General features: G+C 39.3%; 1 protein-coding gene across 1 annotated transcript; it reads right to left on the reverse strand.

The window, feature by feature from the left end:
• Window positions 1-528: 528 nt before the first annotated feature.
• On the reverse strand, window positions 529-16,415 carry LOC103718674 (putative ubiquitin-conjugating enzyme E2 38). The gene is made up of 8 exons (XM_008807628.6): window positions 16,162-16,415; window positions 15,978-16,083; window positions 4,279-4,410; window positions 3,728-4,150; window positions 3,588-3,651; window positions 1,903-2,042; window positions 1,505-1,816; window positions 529-1,301 (listed from the first exon to the last, which is right to left on the reverse strand). Exons 1-8 carry the CDS (start codon window positions 16,194-16,196, stop codon window positions 1,002-1,004), a joined length of 1,512 nt encoding a protein of 503 aa, XP_008805850.3. The 5' UTR covers window positions 16,197-16,415; the 3' UTR covers window positions 529-1,001.
• Between the last annotated feature and the right edge of the window lie 11,537 nt (window positions 16,416-27,952).

The following is a 27,952-nucleotide window of genomic DNA, read 5'->3' on the forward strand; positions in this document are numbered from 1 at the left end:
CCACCGAGAAAGAGACCTGCAGGCATTCTCAGGTAAGTAGGCTGTTTGGAAGACTAGGCTAGCTTTGAGATGGGGGATGCCTTCGGTAGTAGTCTTGCTCAATTGCTCAATTGAAATAGCTCAATTTCAACAGCCATTGCTCAATCGAGTAGCAAGCATTACTCAAAATATTGAGCACAGTAGACAAGATAGACAGCAACTTTTCCAGCCAAGGATGGAAAGGAACCATGCAGAGTGATAGCAAAAAGCCAGGAAAAAACCCTTAAGATATTGAGAACATAAAATATACTGCAGAACAATAAAATTAAAAAAAATTATAAAATAACATATTTTAATACATTATGATGTACAGTATTATGTTATATAATTTTTCATATGTATTGTGTTTTGTAAGTTCTAAATGTTAGTCAAAAGTCATCCATTCCTTACATATTCAGTAATAATAATTACAGCATCACAAGATCAGCAAGGAGCCAACCTTAGATCATACCATATCATATAGTCATCAAGAAACATACATCTAGCGTATTATTATCATCACAGGAATTTTTTCATATATCGATCATAAGAAATGAAGTATGCTACCTGCCCAATCTGAAATTGCATGCAACATCTTAAACAACATGACTCCATGCAAATTTATTTCCTCGGCTTCAGATATCAACAACTAAACTTTCAATTAAAGGGTGAAAAAAAAAAATAAACCATCAATAGGAGGAATTATGATTAGCTCCTGAGCTTCCTCCATAAGCATCAAAGCCTCAGCCTAGGGGCATCTAAATGCCTATTTACAAGATGCATAAGTTAGGGATAAAAAAAAATTAAACCATCAATAGTTAGGAATTATGATTAGCTCCTGAGCTTCCTCCATAAGCATCAAAGCCTCAGCCTAGGGGCATCTAAACTTCCACATGGTTACCACTGACAATCTGAATCTATATGGGATAAAGATGTAAACTATTATGTCTGCCTAGGCAAAATTGCTTCCTCAGTACTGGAACTCAAAGCCTCAGTGTAGTATGACAGGCTTTAGCGGCAGCAGCTGCTCCATCTTTGACTTTCTGAGCAAGAAATTCATCACAATCAGCTCCTTTGACAGTGAACTGCATCAGAAGATCATCAAAGAGTTTCTTTAGTCCGGCCTTGAATTCTGTTACGGCAGTCTTATCACCCTCACTAACATCATGCACCTCATCCTTGATGACGGACCCAACTTTAGCACCACCCATGTAAGCTCTGCATGCCAGAAGGATAACACGTCCCTGCTTGCGGAAATGGCCAGCAATGAAGTCCTCAAAATGCTGCAAGAAGCCAGAATGAAATTATGCTTGGAATTTCCATGTAAAGCATCCAATGCTCAAAATATGCAAGTGAGTGCTCTTAGAAGCTTAGAAGCGTCTTGTGACCATGAATATGCCAGAGGGTACATGAAGCTGTCTAAACTATATATTTGCTTACGTATATATAACATGAAGTTTTACAGATGATGAGGAATAGTATTCACCTTTAAAGGCCTCCCAAGAGAGTACAACATTGTCTTGCAGGACAACAAGAAGGCCTCCTCATTGTAAGCCAAGGAATTCCTCTCTCCCTGGGGTGTGTTAGCAGTTTCCGAGTATCCTGGCTCATTGAAGTATGGCTTTGAATTCAGAACCAAAGCTTGAATTGAGACCAAGACCTGCAGCATTGTCGAATTTGCTGGGTTCCACGTTTCACAACCGCTGCCTATCCAGGTGTTTAGAAGGCTAAGGCAGACCTTCCCACAAGCATACAAATTTGGATTAAGCCGGAGTCCACCTGAGTGGTAATGTACAAACTGCACAACATTTAAGAAAGTCTCTCTTATTATTCAAGTTTGACATACAGAAAAGTAGAGACTAGAGAACATAAGCACTCGCATACCGGAGGTGATTGTGGATAGTTAGAAGGAAACTGGATGTCAAAAAAGAAGAGCCCATCATGGTAAGGAGTTCCAGGTGGTCCTATCACAACAGCCCTAAGCAGATCCATCCTGTATTCATAGACTCTAACAAATATTGTTTCTGTAAAAGTATAACAAAAACGAATATGATTAGATAGAATCATTACTAGAAAGTGAAGAAGATTAAAGGAAATCCTAACATCAATTTACATATCCTCATGCAACCTAAGCAACCAAAAGCATCACAAGGAACTTAAAAAAAAAAAAAAAACTTGCAAGTACTTATGATGTCATAATGGTGCAATCTAAGGATTCTGCATTAACAAATACTACTTCCGGTGCAACAGATATTCAAACTAGAAAGGCAGCTCACACTACAAGACCGAGAAAATGTAGTGGACGATTATGCTGGAAAAGGATATCTCTGAACTTTCCACTTCAACATATTTCTGGATGTAACTACTCAAGCAAAGGCTCTCTTTTGAGATTCCTCGAGAGTAAATTCAGGTCTTAAATAGCATGGTCCAGATATTAGAGGTAGATATAAACTTCCAATATTTTCTCAAAAAGCAGAGGAATGGAGAACTGGATTGGTTTTATCTGTGCATATAAACGTACACAGTCATATCAGCAGAAGCCATCCTCATGGATACATCTACAGGCCATTAACATTCCCCCCATGGCAAATCACAAGATGCTGGTTCACCCAGCTTGGAGACCTGACAACAGAGCGAACAAAAGCCAAGCAGACACCATAAACTTATCCATAAGTCTGCTCTGCTGATTGCACTGTAGAATTATCTGTAAGATCTACCTCAAGAAAGATAATCCTGGTAAAAACCTCACCATCTTGCTTGCAGCTCTCCTTTTCCGAAGATCCTTGAGATCTCCCTCTACTCACCCCTAGATCACAAGTTTTCCAGAGGGCTGGAGTGCGGCTTCTGAACAGATTGACTTTCTTCGAGGTTTCCTCAAAGCGGTGGATTGCCAGGTTAAACATCTGGCTGAATATCTAGCTCCCGACTATCCACATGAAAGTTAGGTTACCTACCCACTGGCCTGGTTTTGTTGCTCTCTGCACCACTAGCCCTAAACCCTCTCCTCCTCTCCATTAAAGAGAAATAATTGAAGTGAAATTGTGATCTTGTAAGCATATACAAAGTGAACTTTGTGAATCTTAGAAACAATAGGAAACAAAAGGCATGTTTCTCCATATGGTGGATGGTTGGTTTAGATTATACAAATTACGAGGATGAAAAGAGCATCTAGCTTCAGTTGAAGGATATACAGTGCTCATACATATGCTAGCCAAGAAGGTCTTGTAACCATGCATGCATTAGTACTATCTTTAAATCTTCCTCTTTCAGGTAAAAAAAAAATCTCCTTTAGACATCTCAAATTTCTTGCTGCATAATCTGCATAATCCTCTTTTAGTCACTCTCTTTTAAGCATGACAACTGGAAACACACTTATCTAGATAAAAGAAAAAAGAATTTATTTCACAATCAATGAGGAACATACCATTAAATTTATATTAAATAAAAGAAAATGAAAGAAAGAAACTAATAGATAGAAACAGTTCTAAACTGATGCCAAAAAAAATTGCTACTTGAACAGATCACAAATTGGTTATAGTTGCAACAATTCCGAAAGGTAAAGGACTCACCTGGTAAATCTTTCCCCAGGACCTCCCACTCATGCTGAATCCTCTTCGTCCAATCTTTTGATGGCTGATATTAATATGCCCAAATGAAAAATTTAAGAATGGCCAAGAAACAAGAGAATTCAAATACTTAATCAGCTTACCTTGTTTGATGCAGATGAGTTGGCATAATAATGGTCTGAGAAATCCTCAACAGCATCGAATTGCTTGAATGATTTAAATTTGGCCTCGATTTCATCTTCAATCTGTATCCTTGACTTGAAATCAATCGGCATTTCAGATTCAGACTTCTGTAGCCATGGTACAGAAGCCTCCACTCCTGGAGGTAGATCCAAATCATCAAATTTAGCAGCCAACCTATAGCTATAATCAAGATCAATCAACTCAGCATCATATTCATAGTCTCCGTCATCTTCATCATAGTCATATTCCTCCACTTCATCCAAATAGGTAAAATCTTCGAATTCAAGATCAGGGCATTCCACAGTATTCATGAGAACATCATTTTGCACACCAAGATTTGAACTATTTGAACTAGAACCTATAAGATCACTGGAATAAACAACCTGCAGAAGTTTAAGGAAAAAATAATCTGTTACATCCATGTTATCAATTGATACTGATACCAGAAATTGCAAATTAATTAGTTCTATGCATGAAAAATATTCTGTATACATATAAGAATTGCTCAAACCTTTACTTCCTTTTCCCTATCCGTATCATATTCAACAGTTTGCTTATTCTTGTAATCAGTACTTTCGCTAATGATCATAATTGAATCTGGATCATCATCTCCACCAATTTGAATGACCTCAGGAGGAACAACCTACAATATGTAAACAAGCTTGCTAGCTAAGCACGAACTTGTTAAAACTATTTCGAAAGTGCACTAATCAATGCAACAGAAAAATTGAATGACTGCAGAATATGAACTCGTACTCTAGAATGTTCCAAAATATACATAACAATACTATATATGTGTGTCATGTTATATAATTTGGGTATACCCAAAAAATCATGAAATAATAGGATCTCGTTCTAATAGCTTCTCCAATCTACTGGATGCCTCTACTTTGTTCAGCCAAACAAAGCTGCATTCATATATGAGAAGCATACCAAAGATATACAAGTGGAGGAAAAAAGTGAAATTATATCAAAACATACTAAATAAATTAAAACATAATAAAACATTCAGAGACAGAATGGTTAAAGTATTAGATAACTACATAAATAATTAACAAAGGGCATCACCCAAACATATCAGAAATAAAAATGCCCCTCCATTAATGAAAATTTTATACAACTAATAAAAGCAAAGATCGATTCAAATTGAGAATATCATGACAGAAAAATGTTCAAGACAGATATAGTGTAAGAAATTTACGGGTTTCTGTAGACCAGAAACCCTTTTTATCTTACTGATTTATTCAGAAGAACATTTTATATCTGTGAATCTTGATAGACAAAAATGAGCTGCACATTCTAGATCACATGTCATGGCAATGTCATAATGTATAACAACATAATAGAAATCCTTCCCAAACAACAAATAGATAATCCACTAAATACAACCAGAACGAAGACAAAACTACTGCTGAAGTGGTGGTGACACCAGCCTGTCTGCCATTTAATTGTAGTTTGTCTGTTATTTTTTTGAAGTCTTGAGTTTTTAATTTACATCCAGTATTTTAATTTGAAGTTCAGTTCAAGTTACGTCAGCCCAGTCCAAGTTTGGTTTGAATTTGTGTCAAGCCTAGACTAAGTCATGTTCACATGGGTTACATAATGAAACCAGCCCAAAGAACCAAATGCCAGCAACCCCCCCCCCCTCGGTTTATATGGATCCCACCACCCCATCTCGATGTGTCCATCAAAGAACACCCATCATGTGGATCCCACGTTATGCTCCATCGCACCTCAGCCCGGTTTCACATCATTTAAGAGCTCCATCGTGAATTCCTCATCCCAACAAAGCATCCCAGCCCGGTTCTCCTCTTCCCGAAAAGGACTCCAATACAGCCCAACCGAAGCAATTGAAGACATTCCAGCCTGCAGCCGGTTCTCCCCATTCAGCCAACGAAGGATATTCGAAATGATGTTGTGAAGAGTCCCCATTTCCCATCGGGATTTCCCTTGCAGTTCCAGCCGAAGAAGATGAAGAGGAAGTTCAGCCTTTTTCCTCCTTTCCCGAAGCAAGAACCCAGCCGGTTCTTCTCCCGGGTTCTTCCCTTCCCGCGGAAGCTCCCAAACCGAAAAAAACCCACCCGGTTCCAAGCCCTCCAGCCGTTCCTTGAAGAATCCCAAGAGGCATCCCGTTCTTCTTCCCAAAGCATTTCAAGCTCCAAGTCTTCTCCCCAGGTGGCTCTTCCCATCATTCCAAAGTCAGCCACGTCTTCATTAAAATCCCATCACAAGATGTGCGAAGAAAACCCACCCGGTTCCAAGCCCTCCAGCCGTTCCTTGAAGAATCCCAAGGGGCATCCCGTTCTTCTTCCCAAAGCATTTCAAGCTCCAAGTCTTCTCCCCAGGTGGCTCTTCCCAACATTCCAAAGTCAGCCACGTCTTCATTAAAATCCCATCACAAGATGTGCAATCGGCTTCTTCCCAAGGTATTCTTCCCACAGGTGGTTCTTCCCAACACTTCAAAGCAAGCTGATTCCAAGGACTATTCTTCCCCTTTCCGAGGCACTTCCAGCAAGTCACCCATTCCCATCGAGTTCTCCAATGCAACGCTGCCAACTGTGCTTTGAAAACCAAAGGGTAATCTAGGAATTGAATCCCGAATGAATGCTGTAAAAATTGAGAATGAGTCCTTGTAATGCCTATAAAAAGGGCTTGATTTATGAATGAAGGGGAGCAGCTGTTTGACAAATTGCCTGAGAGAGTTTGGTTTCCAAACCCAAGAACCTACCTTTCTTCCTTCTCTAAAATCTTTCTCTTCTAAGTGAACGCGGCTTCTCCCTGTCTTCCGCGAGTTCTTCTAGCGCAGGCGGCGCATCCACCGGCTCCTGTTCTCCTTCCGGATTCCTTCCCCGATCCGACGATCCGTCGTCCGGATTAGTTATCTTGTATTTTAAATTTGTCTTGTTCCATTTCAGTCCACAAAAAAAAAATTAATCCCTAAAAAAAATCTTGTTTTCAGATCTACTCGGAGTCCACCGTGTGCCGAGACGAAAGGCGGCCCGTTCGACGATCCCGGATCTCAGGACCTTCCTCCCTCTTCCAGGATTCCAAGCGTCGTGTCGGTGAGAACCTTTCCACTTTTATCAGGAGTAGATCGTTATTGGAAATTAGATGAGAAAACCCAAGTTTATGCTTAACCCGGTTCATATTAAAAATAGATCGAGGTGCCTTAATTTAGTGAGGATTTCTTAATCGTCACCGATCCACATTTTCTCAAATTTAAAAAGGAATAGAATTTTCTGCATTCCTGTTCCGCATCAGTTTGGTATCAGAGCCAGTCTGTTAGGGCACCAGTTTTATTTTCTGCAATAGTTGCATTCAAAAAAAAAAAAATGAAATCCCCAGTTCTTTCAGCTCTTGAGGAGATCAATGACAAATTAGGCAAGATATGTGTTCGATTCGATTCCCTTGAAAAACATGAGGATATGAACAGTCCCTCCATATCAAATAACCCCAGAAATAGATATCATCATTTCAGTTATGATAGGGCTTACCCACATGGTTATCAGGAAAAACCACCACCCCGGGTTCAATAGACATCATATGACCCGTCCACATGAAACACCGAGTCTGAGCTTTTCAAGCCTTAGATCTGAATTCCATCAGACTTCCAGACCCAGAACTGTTTTAGCCGCACCCAACTGTCCTCCACCAATGAGTTCTCAACCCCGAGAAAAATCTAAAAATTATAGCACCCTGGTCGAGAAGCCTAAAATATGTAGCTCCAAAGTTAGATGTCTCAACTGCACCGGAGAAGGTCACTTTGCAAGTCAATGCCCCTCCGAACTTCTAAACCTTGGAGTAACCGAAAAAGAACACCCTGAGGAAATTTACATAGCGGACCTAGACCTAGCTGAAGTCTATGATGAACCGAGTCCAATTAAGGAAGTTCAGCTAGAACCGAAGGTAATTAATTTGGAATGCACCCCGGCCCAACCAAAAGAAAATATAAATTGGCCGGGTATCATTATATCTCTAATACCTTCATAGGTTTAGAAATTGATGTTCGCCGAATTTTTATTGATAGAGGTAGCTTCACCCATGTAGTCTCTGCTATTTTAAAAGATGGGCTAATAGCTGTTGACCACCTGAGCCCATGCACGATAACCTGGTTAGAGACAGCATTAATACCTAGGCACCACTCCTTTAAACGAGTTTATTTCCAATCATATGAGGAAGACGTGCCACATGACGTACCTCCTAGGAATGTTGCCAGTATAACCCTAGGAAGGTATAATCAAAATGCTAATAGAAACGACCATTTAAAATTCAGTGGAAAAAAATATGATCCTGGACTGTATTCGCCAATACCTTTATCTGACTGTCCATGGAAGCATATCCGATTTGCCAAATATGTCAAGAAAACTTTGTGGCATTTATTAGGGGTAAAATGAAAATTTTCATCTGCATACCTTCCACAGACCGATGGTCAGCATTTTAAGAGTCCAGTAGAGTAACTTTGCATTTAGGGTTATTAGAGTCAGTTCCCTTGCATGCATATCAATCGAGTTTCTTTTTTTTTAATTATTATTTTAAAAAAAAAGTGGATTAAATTATGGCATCAGCTCTACCTTTTAATATTTCTAATCTGGTTATGCATAAAGCCAATAACGATACCCAGCGAGATTTGAGCCTAATCCGTCCTTTGAGAGTGAACCCTTACCTGAGTGTCCATGGCCAGAAATTTTGAAGAAACACGATAGCATTGAGAATTCTGGACGAGCAAAATATTTCTACCAGGAGGAATGGATACCAGAGGTGCCAGGTTCGTTGGTAAGGTCAGCTAAAATCTTTGACACATGAGTAACCCGAGAAGAGCTGCACCAGTTTTCCCTAATATTCTACCAGGTCCAAACCATATTTCATTCGACGGAGTCGAATTTTTTTCAGCCTGGGAGAATTGGTGGGGACACCAGCCTGTCTGCCATTTAATTGTAGTTTGTCTGTTATTTTTTTGGAGTCTTGAGTTTTTAATTTACATCCAGTATTTTAATTTGAAGTTCAGTTCAAGTTACGTCAGCCCAGTCCAAGTTTGGTTTGAATTTGTGTCAAGCCTAGACTAAGTCATGTTCACATGGGTTACATAATGAAACCAGCCCAAAGAACCAAATGCCAGCAACCCCCCCCCCCCCTTTCAGTTTATATGGATCCCACCACCCCATCTCGATGTGTCCATCAAAGAACACCCATCATGTGGATCCCACGTTATGCTCCATCGCACCTCAGCCCGGTTTCACATCATTTAAGAGCTCCATCGTGAATTCCTCATCCCAACAAAGCATCCCAGCCCGGTTCTCCTCTTCCCGAAAAGGACTCCAATACAGCCCAACCGAAGCAATTGAAGACATTCCAGCCTGCAGCCGGTTCTCCCCGATTCAGCCAACGAAGGATATTCGAAATGATGCTGTGAAGAGTCCCCGTTTTCCATCGGGATTTCCCTTGCAGTTCTAGCCGAAGAAGATGAAGAGGAAGTTCAGCCTTTTTCCTCCTTTCCCGAAGCAAGAACCCAGCCGGTTCTTCTCCCGGGTTCTTCCCTTCCCGCGGAAGCTCCCAAACCGAAGAAAACCCACCCGGTTCCAAGCCCTCCAGCCGTTCCTTGAAGAATCCCAAGAGGCATCCCGTTCTTCTTCCCAAAGCATTTCAAGCTCCAAGTCTTCTCCCCAGGTGGCTCTTCCCAACATTCCAAAGTCAGCCACGTCTTCATTAAAATCCCATCACAAGATGTGCAACCGGCTTCTTCCCAAGGTATTCTTCCCACAGGTGGTTCTTCCCAACACTTCAAAGCAAGCTGATTCCAAGGACTATTCTTCCCCTTTCCGAGGCACTTCCAGCAAGTCACCCATTCCCATCGAGTTCTCCAATGCAACGCTGCCAACTGTGCTTTGAAAACCAAAGAGTAATCTAGGAATTGAATCCCGAATGAATGCTGTAAAAATTGAGAATGAGTCCTTGTAATGCCTATAAAAAGGGCTTGATTTTATGAATGAAGGGGAGCAGCTGTTTGACAAATTGCCTGAGAGAGTTTGGTTTCCAAACCCAAGAACCTACCTTTCTTCCTTCTCTAAAATCTTTCTCTTCTAAGTGAACGCGGCTTCTCCCTGTCTTCCGCGAGTTCTTCTAGCGCAGGCGGCGCATCCACCGGCTCCTGTCTCCTTCCGGATTCCTTCCCCGATCCGACGATCCGTCGTCCGGATTAGTTATCTTGTATTTTAAATTTGTCTTGTTCCATTTCAGTCCACAAAAAAAAAAAAATTAATCCCTAAAAAAAATCTTGTTTTCAGATCTACTCGGAGTCCACCGTGTGCCGAGACGAAAGGCGGCCCGTTCGACGATCCCGGATCTTAGGACCTTCCTCCCTCTTCCAGGATTCCAAGCGTCGTGTCGGTGAGAACCTTTCCACTTTTATCAGGAGTAGATCGTTATTGGAAATTAGATGAGAAAACCCAAGTTTATGCTTAACCCGATTCATATTAAAAATAGATCGAGGTGCCTTAATTTAGTGAGGATTTCTTAATCGTCACCGATCCACATTTTCTCAAATTTAAAAAGGAATAGAATTTTCTGCATTCCTGTTCCGCATCATGAAGTCACGTGTTTTATTTCATAACATCAAAGTAATGAAATGGAAAAAAATGGCAATAAGAACAGAAACAAAGAGTGACAAACATATAGATATATAGATTCAGGAAAAATATTATATATAGGCGTGCAACTGACTTCTAGAATAAGTACCGAAGCACTGTCTATTTCTTAATCAATAGTATTATCACTAAAAAGAAAATTGAAAGCCAATGTAATTCTCAAAAACTTAGATCATTTTTTTATTCAGTAATAATACATTTCAGTGATTTCAATAGCAACATTTAAACGAAGTCCATGTCATCCTAGAAAATCATGCAGATCCTATCTTATCTTATATGATAATCTCATTTGCTATTGGCAAGAGCATTTAAAGAGAATCAACATCATCATAGAAAATATAAGGTCATGGAGATTGTATTGTCACACAATAAACATTCCATTCAATCACAAACCTGCCAAAAAAGACAGCAAACAAATAAGATGGCAAAACTATCTTTATTTTCGGCATGGCCAATTCAGCAGCTAAAAACCACAGCTTAGTTAAAATGATATTGATGGAAAAGGCAGTAAGAATGGCAAACAAATTTAACAGAACAAAAGGTAGAGACTGGGAACAACTAACTGATATTGATCAGGTCTGTCATGTACAAAACTACAATCTGACAGAAGTGCATAAACATTAAAAGGTCAACAATGCTCACAACTTCATGGCAAATGAACTTCCAGAATATTAAGTTTAATCATGACACAGAACCTGCAAACTTTTAATACGACAAGGATTCTTTACTGACTTGGGTTCTAATCTATCAGATTGTCAGCCAGAGTTTCTTAGTTTCACATCACAGGACTTCCTTTATATGTATATACACGCACAACTTACAGTTGCAGTAAATTATTTTAAGGCTTCTTTCGAGCTAAATGAACAGCCAAACCATCTGCAGAAGAAATTCTCTAGAAGCCAACTTTTAGTGTTTCAGAGATAGTCTACTGCAATATTTACCAAACTATAGCATGACTATAGTAGAGACATGTTTTTCTCCTCTTCCATCCTCTAACAGATTACATATTATTTACAACTTTTCCTCCTTGAATATCCTCTACATAAGACAGCATTCTTTTGTACACAGGAGTTGAAATTATTATATTCAATATCTCGAGGGCAAAATTTCATATTATCCTCAAGGCACCCCAAAATCACAAATTATAATAACAAAACAACCAAATAGAAAAATTAATTTGTCTGTATAGACCCAAGAAGTAAATTTATCAGAGCAAGATAAGACATCATACATCTAAATCCAAATATAAAACTGCAAAAAACCCAAAAGTTTCTATAATGCTATAAACAAGCCTTGCAGCATTCAGACTCCTGTCAATAATGGTATCAAGAGAAGGTCTGCTCAAGTCTAAACTATAGCTGGAAGCCTGGAAACAGTAGGCTTAGGTCTAGAATTTTGCCCAGCTTGAAAGTAGCATGAACATACTAGTCAGAGGTTTGATTTTTCTGCCAGCCAAGTCAGGCTCGGAATAAGGCCTGCCTTAGATTTTCTTAATATCTTAAGCCCATTCCTACCCCCAATTCACTTGGGCTTCAACTTCTTGGTCCTAAGCCACACCCAGGGGCTAAGTTCCAAGCCAGGGCCAGTAATTTTTTGGACTAGTCCGACCTATTGACACTGTTCATTTCTATCACCTCTATATTAAATGTAGGAGCAGCAAAGTTTTATCAATCCTTTGCCAACACAGGGAGGACCCTCTAAAAATTATTCACAATCACTGACCTGCCCCTGCACATGCATACATCTATGTACGTGTGCACATACTACAGCCACTGCTGTTGCTGCCAAAATGATCTTGATGATGCGTACCATATGAAGAAGGCCTTAGTGTCAGTCAATAAGAGCAAAACTTCAATTCTTGGTTCATTTTTCTTTTCCTTTTGTTTTGGGTGGGAGTGTGGGTGTTTTGGTGGGGGAGGATGGTCGGGGGATCAGGCTAGGAGGACCAATGGGATTACCAGATACCAACAATTGATAGACAGAGTCTTTGGAGGCCAATATTGTGCAATACGATACCAATTTGACTCGTAAGAAAGCGCTGCAAAAAAATTACAAGAAGGACATCGCTGCATTTATTAGAGAGCTAAATTAATTCAAGGTAACTTATAAGAAGCACAATGACAAGAGAAAAAGGTATACGAAGAAAGATGTAATCAAGAGTACAACGAGGAATAGAATTAGAATTTACCCTCTTTTTTTTGAGTCCCGTGAAGTTGCTTTAGTTTATTTCTGTTTCTCTCCAATGGTCTATTTTTACATTGCTGACTTAGTCCACAATATGAGGATGTGGTCAATAATCACATGGGGCATATGATTAAGATTCTTTCTTTAAGTACCTTATATAGAATTTGTAGATTTTCCCCATGATGGTTCTTGACTATATTAATTTTATTACTTTATTTCAGATCATGGAAAATCAGGTAATGTTTTGTGATGAAAGGGTCCATTCGTTGAGCCATAGAGTACAATCATCCATCTTTTATGTTGTTGTGGCCCAACTGTAAAGACAACAAAAGGACAAAAATAAGCAAGATCCCACCCTCACTTTAATGAATATTTGTAGATTAGTTTTTTAAAAAAGTTAAAATTTCAATTAATAGTGGAAAGCTTGCTTTGTAAACTAATCCTAGAAGATGGACATTGGGGTAGTTTTATTTATCAAGGAAGGTGGGATTGGCATAATTTCAAGACTTTTGTGTTAAACTTTGAGAAAACAGAATAAGCATACTATTTATTTTTCTTTATAAGCATAGCGTGTCTCCATATTTTGTTTGGGTAATTGGACTGAGAATTCATCTAGAGTCATAAATTCAACCATTTCTCTTTCCCTCACCTCCTCCATGAAGGCCTGAGCAACCAGATCAGGTTTACCTTAATTGGTATCAGAGTGCAGATATTTTATTCTAGAGGATATGGTGCCTAGTAAATGCATCTCTTTGACAAACTGAAAAATGACAACTTGTAAGAACACATAAAAATTAAGCTGATGTTTCACTTAAAGATAAAATTGATTTGCTCGGAAAGAAGAAAAAAAAGTTAAAATGGCCCATTGTGATCACTGCAATTTGATGCTTGAAGGTTCAATAGTTCAAGATCATTATATTTCAATCTGTGACAGAGAACCCTACATACCCAAAAGCGATGATCAAGATTCACCAGGACCAATCAACACAAAAAAGAGGGAGGTCTTTGAAAAGGTGGCATAATAGGTAAGCTTAATCACGCGTGACCTGCACATGGACTAGCTGGCTTTAATTTGATAAATACATAATATGGCTTCACTTATGCACTTAGAATATTAGGTGGCACTAGTATTGTACTTTCATTTCTGGGAAGTGGCAGAATGTAAGATAAATATTACCTTATCTGAGAGCCATCTGCAAAATTATAATTGTCAAACTACTTGATACCTCAGGCACATAGCAGGTTAAGGGGAAACAATTAGATGACTTTGGAGATATAGCTAGATTATTTGTAAAAAATTTTCCTTTTTGACAACTACCAAGCAAGACATTACTTTTGTTCATCATGTAAAAAGTCTATACCTCAGTCTGATGCAACATCAAACTTCATGGATCTCTTAATGGATCTCCAGCAAAAGAAAATTAATATAAAGCACAAGATATTTTGTGAGGCAAAACATGCTTGAATGTAAACAGGCTCAATATTCAATCGATTGTAGGCCCCCCATATAAAATTGCACATTTACTGATGCAACCTTATCAAGATGCAAAAGCAACACACTGAGTTATGAATCATGCCACTTGCAAGCAGATCTGGTTATAATTCTCTTATTAGCTAGGATCCTTGTCCAAGTGATGTTCCCTACCAAATTCTGCGAGGATAATCAGGTTGCACTGAATAGAACAAGCAACATCGTACAAAAAGAGAGGACCAAACATATCAAAGCGAGCTTCCATTTTGTCCAGAGAAGGTTGAATCCAAGAAATCAGAAATCATAAATTAAATCACAAGATCAAAGTGGTTTTGTGTTTAACGAAGACTAGTAGAACCAACATGCTAACATGTCTTTCTTGTTCATTTTCTGCTACATCAGACCACCAACCAAGGCCAAACAATGATAAGCACAAGCCGAACTGGAAGGTGCACCTATGCAGTCTGTTTACTGGAGAGTTTAAGCAATATGCATAGTCTGAGCCAGTTATCCTATTTATACAAAAAGAGCAAAAGTGTAAAATCCTTAAGGGATGGGGAGATATTTAAAGGAGGAAGAGGAGGAGATGACGATGATGATCATCTGAATTGATCCACATGCAGACACAAAAGGAGAAAAAAAAATAGATTCCAATAATTCAAAGAAATGTTCATATAAGGATAAATTTACTACAGATTACAAAGATAAAGAGCAAACGGAAAGGTCTCCAATATTTCCTGGGTACATTTTACCCTTAAGAACATATAGACCTTTAAGCACACCATAACAGCTACTTGATCTTAATATTTTTTTGCTATTGTTTGTAGCCCACGATGTAGATAGCATATAATATGAAGTTCTTACATGGTTTCATGAAAGAGAAGAAAGTAATTGACAGTGCAATTTGACATAAACAATTGATTCTTCAAAAATGGTGTTCCCAGTATTCTGCATCAGGAAAATTCTTGCCTTCATTTTTAGTATCATCTTTATCCTTCTACCATCAAAAGCAGGCATATTATCCATTTTTTCTTCCTCCTTGAGTGCATGTTCTACGCACACTTAGCCAAAAGAGAGGGGATCTATCCTTTATTCTCCACGAGAATAAAAAAAATCTTTTAAGATTTTATTTGTAAAACTCTCCAGATACTAGCAGTAAACACCTATAATGAGTCTAAGTTCAACGCCTTGAGATTAATAATGATGATAATAATCATTAACAGCAACAATAACATGTTATTAGTATTAAAAAGTTTGCTAAAGAATAACAATGTTATTAATAATAATGATGATAACGACGGCAGCAACAACAACTCAACAAGGTTTCCTTTTTCTCCCTTTCGGCAACTCAGATTTGTACCCTTCAAAGTGATGCCCCAACCACCATGAAAACTTCCCTTCTACTTGGCCCTGCATGCAATTCTTTATATTTTTTGATTTCCCAAGATAAAAAGTAAAGCCAAGCATGAAAAAGTTGACCCTAGTCAAGTCATCACAAAACTCTAACCAAAGTGACAGCAGAAACCACCGTCATGTCCACTACAAACCCTAGTATCACTATCAAAAAAAAAAAAAATCCGAGAACTTCCATCACTCAGAAGAACCAAAAGGACAACAACTTTCAGCAAGTAATCGCAAAAATACCAAATCCTGACTCACAAACTTACATCAAATCAATCGTGTACGTCACAATACTAATCAAATCAAACAACACTAAACCAGAGGACCAAGATTCCAAAAAAAATAAAAAAATCAAGATCGCATCTTTAGCGATCCAACAACAATCCACATGCAATCTTGCAAAGAAATTTTATAAAAAAGGAAGAAGAAGAAGTTAAAGCAAAAAATTAGGAATTCAAGAAACAAAGACCAAGAGAGGGGAGAAAGAAGGGGAGGGAGACGGCGGCATTAGACCTGGCACCGCTTGCACTTCTGCTGGGCCGAGTTCCATCCGGACGACGACGACACCTCCATGACCTGGGGATCCTGGTACGAGGCGCTCCCCACGATGTGGTGATGCCTGCGGATGGAAACCGTTAAGTGGACGGAGAGACAACGGAAGTAGAGGGCGGAGGGCGGCGTAACGGAGATCGCTTACTTGAAACCACTGTGGCTAGAGTAGTTGGCGTCCATGGGGCCGGCTCGGGGTAGCCCGCCCAATGTGGACGACACGAGATGAGGAAGGGGGCGATCGGATCGACTCGGTCTCGGCTCCGGCAGCGACGGTTTCAACGGCCTACGCCGAGCGAGGGAGAAATAGAGAGAGAGGGGAGAAGAAGGAAGAGAGACGGGAGGGCAGGGCAGGAGACAAAATAGCTTTGGGCGTCCAGGATTCGCCCCTTCTACCCTTGTTCCCATGTGTGCGAATAGGGACCCTTGGCCTTATATGTACCCCACGGAAAGACGACGGCGGTTTTCTCGCCGTCACGTTTATTTGTTACCAGTGGTTTTGAGTGCGTGCCATTGTCATTTTTAAAAAAGGCATTCCTAATTATTTACCCCAAAAAAAAGTTTTTTCTTAATTCTACGTTCTTCGTCCGTCTCTCGTCGGAGTGGATCGACCTCGTTTATATCGAACACCACACACGTACATTGGTAACTAATATTTTCTTGACACGTATAGGAATGAACATCTGCAGTTAGCTGAACTTCGTGTTCGGGAGTCATTGGGAATTAAACGTGTTTGCTGTTTTAGATGGTTCGGCTGATTATCCAAATCCTAGTATGGGAAGTTATTTTCCAACGCTGCATCCGGACCGCTGCATCACCCCGCGGTCATGCGCGCCGGTAATCACGGCGGCTCGTATTTATAGCGACGCGCTAAGATAAATGCTTGATAAATAGAGCATGCAAAAACAAGGATATGGTGCATAATATAATTTCGGAACAAATAATATTGCGGGTTGGATTGCTTTTTATGCAGCCCATTACTTTGAATTTGTATCATAGAGTATGTCTGATCGTGTGCCGTAGGTTTTTGATCGTGTTTTGTCTTGTGATTGTTCTGAACTTTCTCATGTGTGCAGTAAGATGCTGGTTCATCTTTAAAAAAAAGAATATAATTTTTTTTCAGCCAGCTCATAAATTGCCACCGATTATCAAATCACATCTAATTACTGGACTAACTCTAATGGAGGGCTGGGGTTTGAATACTGATATGGCCTCGCAACCATATATAGAGAGCCTCAAGGGCCTACACTACCACCATCTAATCTTTTAGATAAATGTAACATTATGAATTGATGTATCAAGGAATGATCTGTATTGTAAGATAGGCTACAAAATACACAAGACAAACTATCAACTAAGTTCGCCAATTAGGGCACTTAATTAATATATATTAAAAACTGGATGCATTAATTCAAGATCTTGGTGTTCCACCCATGTAATAACCCCAAAATATTTTTTTTTATATAAAAAGGGATAGAATAGTCCTTTTCAATTAATATAAGGGGTAAAATAGGAAAGAATCAAAAGATAATGGCATAGTTGTAGATGCATTGAAGTGGTAAGGGTAAAATTGGAAGGAATCAAAAGTTAATGGCATAACGGTAGATATGTTGAAGTGTTAGGGGCAAAATGGGAATTTAATAATATTAAACAAAGGGTGAATAGTGTTTTGATGTGATTTAATTAGGGGGTTTGCTGTGGCTTTTGGATGGAAATCGAGAGGGGGTTCTCAGACGACACAGAGAGAAAGAAAAAGAGAAGAAGAAGAAGGAAAGGAAGAAAGGAAGAGGAAAGGAAAGGAAGAAAGAAAGAGGAAGGAGATCCCGGTTGCACTTCTAGCTGAAGGGAAAAACGTAGATCTCCTTCCCCTCTACGCAAGGACCTCGATTTCCAAAAAGAAAAAGGTAAATATCCGTCCCTATCTAGTCTTTTGGTGACATTAGGCTATACAAAGGGTGGATATAGTCTAGAGGGGTCGGATAAGGGTTGTAGAGGTGGTTAAAAGAGGAAGAATCGGATTTCGACAAATTTTTCCGGTATTACGGAAAAACTGTGTCGAAGTCTCAACTTCGGCGAATTATTTCGGGGGTCAAACGGCCTCCGATAGTGATGCATATTACTATTCTGGAATTCTCTATGAGTGTAGAATGTTAGGTAAAAATTTCATCAAATTTGAAGTCTGAAAAGTGGATCAAACCCGGGATGAAGTAACCGGCTGTCGGTCCGGGTTACTGTTCATCCGGGTGGAAAATAAGGGATTTCATGCTATAATAGAGTATTAAGCCTAGATCAAGCAAAAAGGGACCTTGTACTCATGCAAAGGAGTCCCTAATACACATAAATGGTGAGTTAATTAATTAAAAAGAAAAAGAAGAAAGAAAAGAAAAGATTTAGGGAACAGGGGAGTTGAATCAATTAAAGTTTCCTATGTTATAATTGGCACGTAGATTATAGCCCTTGATACAAGACTAAATGTATTGTAAATGCATGTCACAGTTGGGCAAGAAGTTAGGGAACAAGAGGAAGAAGTTCCCCACTGCCTGCTGTAGATTTTTGGAGGCGTATCAGGGCTGTGCCGGATTGGCAGGTGAGTGGGAGTCATGTACTTTGCACCATGAGCATCCTTAATTCATTTTCATGAATGTCGCCAAGTGTGAATTGATTCCACTTGAGCATATTGATTGATATTGTAGTAGATTCCTCTATAATCTTGATTCTCCATGCTTGATTATTCTGTACATGCATTTGAGGGAACATTGAGAGGAATTACGAGGGGTTGATGAGTAATCAAATTGATTCCGAATTGTGAAATGATTTCTTTTGTAAATTGATTTCATTTCCTCTATTTTAAAGACTTGTGAGTCGTAGCTTGATTATACTCTTTTATGAGTAATTAAATTGGTTCCAAATTGTGAAATAACTTGTTTTGTAAATTGATTTCATTTCCTCTATTTCAAAGATTTGTAGAGCCCATTTCAGTGATATATTGAGTTGCATTGCACACCCTTGACCCCTCACTCCCAACCCTGATGTTAGTTTATGATTGGGTCGGAGTCGAGTGAGTGGTAGTCTTAATTATGCTCCTTTTAGTAGAGTATTGGGAGGGTGCATTATGGCATTCATGCATGGCTTGACAGTATCTGCAGGACACCTATAGTCGATGGGGTTGAACATCGGCCTTTGTGCACATAGTAGCCTTCTGGGTGGGCGGAGCCCAGTCCCTTCCTAGGGGGGACACGGCCCTAGGCGTAGGATCGGCCGGTCCTACGACTTATATTCTGCTTGCCGCCGGGCATAGTAAGACCCCGCGAGGTGCAGTATGGCTTTCCGCGGATGTAGAATTCCCGTGAGGTGCCGTTTAGTATGTAGATGTGAGATGGATTTCTGTTCTGGATACTGGCCAGCATTTATATGATCAGTGTGGTGTCTTATCCTGCATATGCATGTGACAGTAGGGAGTTGTTGCTGGTTCGCCTGGGGCGTAAAACCCACCTCCCGATAGCTGTCTAGCATTTATGTTATCAGTATGGTGTCTTATCCTGCATATGCATGTGACAGTAGGGAGTTGTTGCTGGTTCGCCTGGGGCGTAAAACCCACCTTCCGACAGCTGTCTAGTGATGATTTACATATTGGTGTGGTGTCATATTCGATGTATGCATATGGCAGTAGGGAGTTGTTGCTGGTTCGCCTGGGGCGTAAAACCCACCTCCCGATAGCTGTCTTGTTGATGATTCAGCCTATTGACACCTGATTTATATGATTCAGTACTATGACCTGTTGAACATATTCATGAGTAGCATATATGTTGACTTGATTATTCCATATATGCTTCAGATGAGTTGATATTGATTGTGGTGATATTGATGATTTACTCCATATTCTTTATGTTGAGTTCATGTTCATCTTGTTATTGATCTTGAGATTTCATCTCGAGCCATGATTATATTCTGTCTCATGTGCATAGTACTCTCTACTCCACTCACTGAGTATTTATATACTCACTCCCCAGTTTGGTGTTTTTGATTGCAGGGCAGGTATTGTATAGAGAAGAGCAGGATTAGTGGTTGCCTGCTAGCTGTGCCGCTCCATAGTATAGTATAGTATAATGTAGATAGAGGTTTATACCCTTTTGGTGTATTATAAACCTTCTATTGTATATAGTGTATAGTTACAGTCATAGATCCTGTTGTGGATATGGGTTTGACCATGGATGGAATGGAAACCAGATTTTTATACAGATGAGTTATATGCCTGAGATAATGTATTAATATATATTGTCCAGGTTCATTATGTGACGGATTATGTGATTGCTGCTCTGACAGGTAGTGTGTTGTATGTATTGAGATAATCCTGACAGGTCACTATAGGAAAAGTGATCATTTTGTGCATGTATCATGCCAAATTTTTCAAGATCTATTGATGATTGATAGGTAGTAGGGTTCTACGCGGTGGCTGGTGGCCTTATGCCTACCCGCACCCTAGGACCGTCGCGGCGGCCCGCCGGGAACGGGGCGGGGGTCGTGACAAAGCTTGGTATCAGAGCAAAGGTTAAGAAGAGTCCTGTCAGAGCAATAGGATGAGTCAGGATTAAGTATAGGATTATACTATGGAGCATAGGATTTTTCTGTATGTTATTTTATGAGTCATTTACAACTCAGTAAAATATATCATGACTCAGTGTGTAACGACCATCCTCTCTTTTTGACTTTTTTAGAGAGATATAAAGAATACCTCCAAGGAGAGGACCTGCTCGTCCTGGAAGGAGGATGGAGCCAGATATAGCATTGGATGCGGGTTCTGCACATGTCGAGCCCCAAAGAGAAAAACCTCCTCCTGCTGATAGACGGAGGGTTGATGATCAAGGAGATGTAGGAAGTAGAGATGCATTGATGGAACAGTTACTGGCGGAGAATCAGGCTCTGAGGGAGCAGATTGCTCGGAGGAAATCTCCTGCCCCGTCAGTAGTATCCATCCCACCTCCTGTACCTGTGCCAAGAAGTTTGGCCAGGCGGGCTCTAGATAATGAGGGGATTACTGTACAGGAGTTTCTGAGGCTCAGAACCCCAGAGTTTAAGGGAGGAAGAAGGTGAAGAGCCTCAGAGATTCCTGGAGGAGACTGAAAAGATGATACGGAGACTGCCCTGTTTTGATGCAAGAGCTATAGAACTTGTAGGGCTTATAATGAAGGAAGATGCCTAGGACTGGTACCAGAGGCATATGGAGGACAGATTGTACAGTAGGAATCCTCCAACCTGGGAAGAGTTCAGGCAAGCAGTGATGGATGAGTTTTTGTCTCCGGCTGAGAGGCAGAATCGGGCTCTTCAGTTTGAGAGGCTGAAGCAGATGCCCGGAATGAGCGTATCTGAGTACGCTCGTGAGTTCACTAGATTGGGGAAGTATGCTCCTTACATCATCCCCACTGAAGCTGCCAGGATAGAAAGGTTCAGACGAGGTCTGATTTCCCCGCTTTATAATGCAGTACTGGCAGTAGAGGTCCCCACCTTATCTAGATTGATAAAGCAAAACAGTGGGAGACCAGAAACAAAGAGGAAAGAGCTGAAAGAGAACAGAGGAAAATGAGTATGGGGAAAGGGCAAAGCAGTAGAGATAGATCTGAGGGAGTAGATCTCTCGGAGGGCCCGATGGAGCAGTCTGTACGCTCAGCTCCACCTGCCCCACGTAAGAGGAAATGGAGGGAAAGAGGTCAATCACAAGATACTTTTCTACCATCAGTACCTCGTCCTCCAGTCACTATGGCCAGAACTGAATCTAGGTTCCAATCATGGCCAGTATGTGGCATATGTGGGAAGCAGCACCCTGGCAGATGCAGAATGGGTCAGGAGTGTGCTACAGATGTGGACAGCCGGGTCATTTTGTCAGAGAATGCCCGCAGGGTGCCACCCAGCAGTTTGTGCCTTTGGCATCCTATCCTTCTGTGCAGATGGACAGGCCTAGTAGTAGGGAGCCTGTAGGCAGAGGTAGAGGTCAAGCACAAACATCACAGCAGAGTGCTGGACCATCTCAACTGTCAGCTCCAGTAGGCAGAGGGCAAGGAAGGGTGTTCACGGTAAATCCACAGGAGGCACAGACATCGAATACAGCTATGACAGGTAATTTACTCTTTTAAATTCGAGGACGAATTTTATATAAGGGGGGGAGGATGTAATAACCCCAAAATATTTTTTTTTATATAAAAAGGGATAGAATAGTCCTTTTTAATTAATATAAGGGGTAAAATAGGAAAGAATCAAAAGATAATGGCATAGTTGTAGATGCATTGAAGTGGTAAGGGTAAAATTGGAAGGAATCAAAAGTTAATGGCATAACGGTAGATATGTTGAAGTGTTAGGGGCAAAATGGGAATTTAATAATATTAAACAAAGGGTGAATAGTGTTTTGATGTGATTTAATTAGGGGGTTTGCTGTGGCTTTTGGATGGAAACCGAGAGGGGGTTCTCAGACGACACAGAGAGAAAGAAAAAGAGAAGAAGAAGAAGGAAAGGAAGAAAGGAAGAGGAAAGGAAAGGAAGAAAGAAAGAGGAAGGAGATCCCGGTTGCACTTCTAGCTGAAGGGAAAAACGTAGATCTCCTTCCCCTCTACGCAAGGACCTCGATTTCCAAAAAGAAAAAGGTAAATATCCGTCCCTATCTAGTCTTTTGGTGACATTAGGCTATACAAAGGGTGGATATAGTCTAGAGGGGTCGGATAAGGGTTGTAGAGGTGGTTAAAAGAGGAAGAATCGGATTTCGACAAATTTTTCCGGTATTACGGAAAAACTGTGTCGAAGTCTCAACTTCGGCGAATTATTTCGGGGGTCAAACGGCCTCCGATAGTGATGCATATTACTATTCTGGAATCCTCTATGAGTGTAGAATGTTAGGTAAAAATTTCATCAAATTTGAAGTCTGAAAAGTGGATCAAACCCGGGATGAAGTAACCGGCTGTCGGTCCGGGTTACTGTTCATCCGGGTGGAAAATAAGGGATTTCATGCTATAATAGAGTATTAAGCCTAGATCAAGCAAAAAGGGACCTTGTACTCATGCAAAGGAGTCCCTAATACACATAAATGGTGAGTTAATTAATTAAAAAGAAAAAGAAGAAAGAAAAGAAAAGATTTAGGGAACAGGGGAGTTGAATCAATTAAAGTTTCCTATGTTATAATTGGCACGTAGATTATAGCCCTTGATACAAGACTAAATGTATTGTAAATGCATGTCACAGTTGGGCAAGAAGTTAGGGAACAAGAGGAAGAAGTTCCCCACTGCCTGCTGTAGATTTTTGGAGGCGTATCAGGGCTGTGCCGGATTGGCAGGTGAGTGGGAGTCATGTACTTTGCACCATGAGCATCCTTAATTCATTTTCATGAATGTCGCCAAGTGTGAATTGATTCCACTTGAGCATATTGATTGATATTGTAGTAGATTCCTCTATAATCTTAATTCTCCATGCTTGATTATTCTGTACATGCATTTGAGGGAACATTGAGAGGAATTACGAGGGGTTGATGAGTAATCAAATTGATTCTGAATTGTGAAATGATTTCTTTTGTAAATTGATTTCATTTCCTCTATTTTAAAGACTTGTGAGTCGTAGCTTGATTATACTCTTTTATGAGTAATTAAATTGGTTCCAAATTGTGAAATAACTTGTTTTGTAAATTGATTTCATTTCCTCTATTTCAAAGATTTGTAGAGCCCATTTCAGTGATATATTGAGTTGCATTGCACACCCTTGACCCCTCACTCCCAACCCTGATGTTAGTTTATGATTGGGTCGGAGTCGAGTGAGTGGTAGTCTTAATTATGCTCCTTTTAGTAGAGTATTGGGAGGGTGCATTATGGCATTCATGCATGGCTTGACAGTATCTGCAGGACACCTATAGTCGATGGGGTTGAACATCGGCCTTTGTGCACATAGTAGCCTTCTGGGTGGGCGGAGCCCAGTCCCTTCCTAGGGGGGACACGGCCCTAGGCGTAGGATCGGCCGGTCCTACGACTTATATTCTGCTTGCCGCCGGGCATAGTAAGACCCCGCGAGGTGCAGTATGGCTTTCCGCGGATGTAGAATTCCCGCGAGGTGCCGTTTAGTATGTAGATGTGAGATGGATTTCTGTTCTGGATACTGGCCAGCATTTATATGATCAGTGTGGTGTCTTATCCTGCATATGCATGTGACAGTAGGGAGTTGTTGCTGGTTCGCCTGGGGCGTAAAACCCACCTCCCGATAGCTGTCTAGCATTTATGTTATCAGTATGGTGTCTTATCCTGCATATGCATGTGACAGTAGGGAGTTGTTGCTGGTTCGCCTGGGGCGTAAAACCCACCTTCCGACAGCTGTCTAGTGATGATTTACATATTGGTGTGGTGTCATATTCGATGTATGCATATGGCAGTAGGGAGTTGTTGCTGGTTCGCCTGGGGCGTAAAACCCACCTCCCGATAGCTGTCTTGTTGATGATTCAGCCTATTGACACCTGATTTATATGATTCAGTACTATGACCTGTTGAACATATTCATGAGTAGCATATATGTTGACTTGATTATTCCATATATGCTTCAGATGAGTTGATATTGATTGTGGTGATATTGATGATTTACTCCATATTCTTTATGTTGAGTTCATGTTCATCTTGTTATTGATCTTGAGATTTCATCTCGAGCCATGATTATATTCTGTCTCATGTGCATAGTACTCTCTACTCCACTCACTGAGTATTTATATACTCACTCCCCAGTTTGGTGTTTTTGATTGCAGGGCAGGTATTGTATAGAGAAGAGCAGGATTAGTGGTTGCCTGCTAGCTGTGCCGCTCCATAGTATAGTATAGTATAATGTAGATAGAGGTTTATACCCTTTTGGTGTATTATAAACCTTCTATTGTATATAGTGTATAGTTACAGTCATAGATCCTGTTGTAGATATGGGTTTGACCATGGATGGAATGGAAACCAGATTTTTATACAGATGAGTTATATGCCTGAGATAATGTATTAATATATATTGTCCAGGTTCATTATGTGACGGATTATGTGATTGCTGCTCTGACAGGTAGTGTGTTGTATGTATTGAGATAATCCTGACAGGTCACTATAGGAAAAGTGATCATTTTGTGCATGTATCATGCCAAATTTTTCAAGATCTATTGATGATTGATAGGTAGTAGGGTTCTACGCGGTGGCTGGTGGCCTTATGCCTACCCGCACCCTAGGACCGTCGCGGCAGCCCGCCGGGAACGGGGCGGGGGTCGTGACAACCCAACACATGATAATCATTGTATCACTTGAATGAATATTGTAACAAAGTTTTCTTTTTTTCTCTTTAAATTTATTGTATTCTGACATTCTATTCCAAAATGCTTAAGGACAGTCAAAAGCTACATACACATCCGTTGAAAATATCTGTATACCTTCTAATTGGCATGCATATTCCATTCTTAAATAAATGAATGTTTTCACAATTCTTGTATTTTTTTAAAAAAAAATTACTATATTTTAATTGTATTAGACTGGTAATTGACGCTTCGTTTCAAAAAATTTATGATAAATAAAAATCATCAAGGCGTAACAAAAACTATTAAAGCATAGTAGAAAATATCAAACCACCTCCCAATTAGCATATTATATTTATTCTTACTTTGAATATTATAGCATTTCTTTATTTTTTATTTTAATTTATTGTATTTTTCACGACTAGTATCCGATATTTTGTTTCAAAAGGTTTAAGTATAGATAAAAACTTGGAAACATAACTAGAGAAACATCGATCTAATCAGTTCCTACTCAGTATGCATATTTCATTCTTGCTTAATTGAATACTTTTGATTTTTTTACTTTCATTTAAATTTACCATATTTTTGACTCTAATTAACTACCTTCTAGTGCTTTATTCCAAAAGGTTTTAAATGCAAAAAAACCATCAACACATCCATAGAACATATCAAACCATACCTCAGGAAAATATCAAACCATTCCTCAATTGGCACGTGATATTTATTTTTATTTATATAATACGTAGATATTTTATCAAAAACTGCTCCATTTTTTTTACTTTGCTTGCTAGCATCTACATTCTGTTCCAAAAGATTTAAGGATAGGCAGTAATCATTATCACATCCACAAAAAACATCTAACGACCTTCGAATTAGCATACATATTTCTTCCATAGTTGCATTAATATATTCATTTTCATATTTTTCTTTAAATTGACTACATTTTTTATTTTGCTTGGATGTCATTTGACATTCTATTTCGAAAGGTTGAAGAAAAATAAAACCATCAATATCTCCATAAAAAAACACCTGATGCCCGGTTAGCATATAATATTTCACTTATAATTAAATAAGTATTATAGTAATTTCTATTTTTCTTTAAATTAATTGTATTTTTTATTTTGCTTGACTAGTATTTGTTATTTTGTTTCAAAAGTTTTAAGGAAGACCAAAACCATCAATACAACGATAAACAACATCAATTCACCTCCCATCTGGCATGCAGTATTTCATTCTAATTAAATAAATTTTAACATTGCTTAGCTGACATTTGTTTTAAAAGATTGAAAGAAATGCAAGAACTATCACCATGTCTAAAAAAAACATTCCAATCCTAGCTGGCATGCATATTTCTTTCCTACTTAAACGAATGTTATGTTGTTTTCTACACTTCTTTAAATTATTGTATCTTTGGTTCTCGTTGACCGAATTTAACATTATGTTGCAAAAGTTTTGATGACAAAAATCCATCAACAAATTGGTCAAAAATATCTAGCACCTCCTTGCTGACATGCAATATTTTATTTATGCTTAAATGAATTGATTTTCTTTTAAATTCATCAAATTTTTTATACTGTTGGACCAACATCTCACATTCCATTGTAAAAGATTTCAAGGATAGGCAAAAATCATCAAAACTTTCACTCGAATATCACTGCATTTTTCTTCTATAAATTTGTTTATTTTTACATTGCTCTACTAGGTAACGACCTTCCAACCGACATGTGATGTTTATTCCTACTTAGATAAATATTATCATAATTTGAATGTTTTATTCTAACCCCGCTGCATTTTTAGTTTTGTTTGACCACCATATGAAGTCTACTCCAAAGGTCCATCAACAAAACCATAGAAAATATCTAACTGCCTCCCACTTGGCATGTCAATGTTTCATTCCTAAAGCAAATCGAAATATCCTAATCTACGAGCTGTTCTAGATGGAACTAATCAATGCATGCATAATAACTATGACCTACGCGAACCATTTTCAAAGCCTTTAACCTTATTGGGGCCCACTTTATATTTGGACTTGAAGTAGACTAATTTTATCCTTGAGATGATCCAGCATTAGTTAAGGATTCATATTTGAAAGCATAGTATGAATTGTAAAACACATATCAAGCCATGCTAGATAGGTTACTAAGTTGATCCAATACTTTGCCCTATCTGTATTGAGAATATTATATATTAGTTTAAAAAAACTTCTAGTTTGTCTGACGTATGATAGGTAACGCATGATCTAGATAAATATTATTTTATTTATCAATGAATTGTGAGATCGCTCGCCAACATTTGACTCAAGAAAAGTATTATTTTGAGTTTTTTTCTTTTTACTTCATGGCATTATTAGCTCTATTTTACTAGCATTTTACATTTCTTTGCAATGCGTTGTGAAATCTCCTCTCAATTAGATTGTAATATTTCATTCATAAAGTGGACAAATATGTCTTTGTTTTATTCGCCCTTTGAGATGAAAACCAGCAACATGACCATAGAGAATTATGAAGCACGTATGTGCTTCTTGATCATAGAAAGCCTGACCATAGCTATAATGTATAGCTGTAAATCAACAACATGACCATAAAAATCACAAATCGTGAAGTATCCCTGGCTAGAGAGCCTAATTCTAACTAAAACAAAGAGATGGAAGCCATGAAAGGCACCTACA

Source organism: Phoenix dactylifera, chromosome 12 (genome assembly GCF_051530095.1).
Source record: "Phoenix dactylifera cultivar Ajwa chromosome 12, Ajwa_hap1_PhDact_Kaust_v1.1, whole genome shotgun sequence".
In the NCBI taxonomy this organism is placed as follows: Eukaryota; Viridiplantae; Streptophyta; class Magnoliopsida; order Arecales; family Arecaceae; genus Phoenix; species Phoenix dactylifera.

Excerpts from the sequence above, each read along its gene's own strand:
- LOC103718674 (XM_008807628.6), bottom strand. The coding sequence starts at position 16,196 with ATGGACGCCAACTACTCTAGCCACAGTGGTTTCAA. Across the intron at positions 16,084-16,161 it reads TCTAGCCACAGTGGTTTCAA|GCATCACCACATCGTGGGGA; the intron begins GTAAGCGATCTC and ends TTCCATCCGCAG. Across the intron at positions 2,043-3,587 it reads CCTGGGGAAAGATTTACCAG|AAACAATATTTGTTAGAGTC; the intron begins GTGAGTCCTTTA and ends ATACTTTTACAG.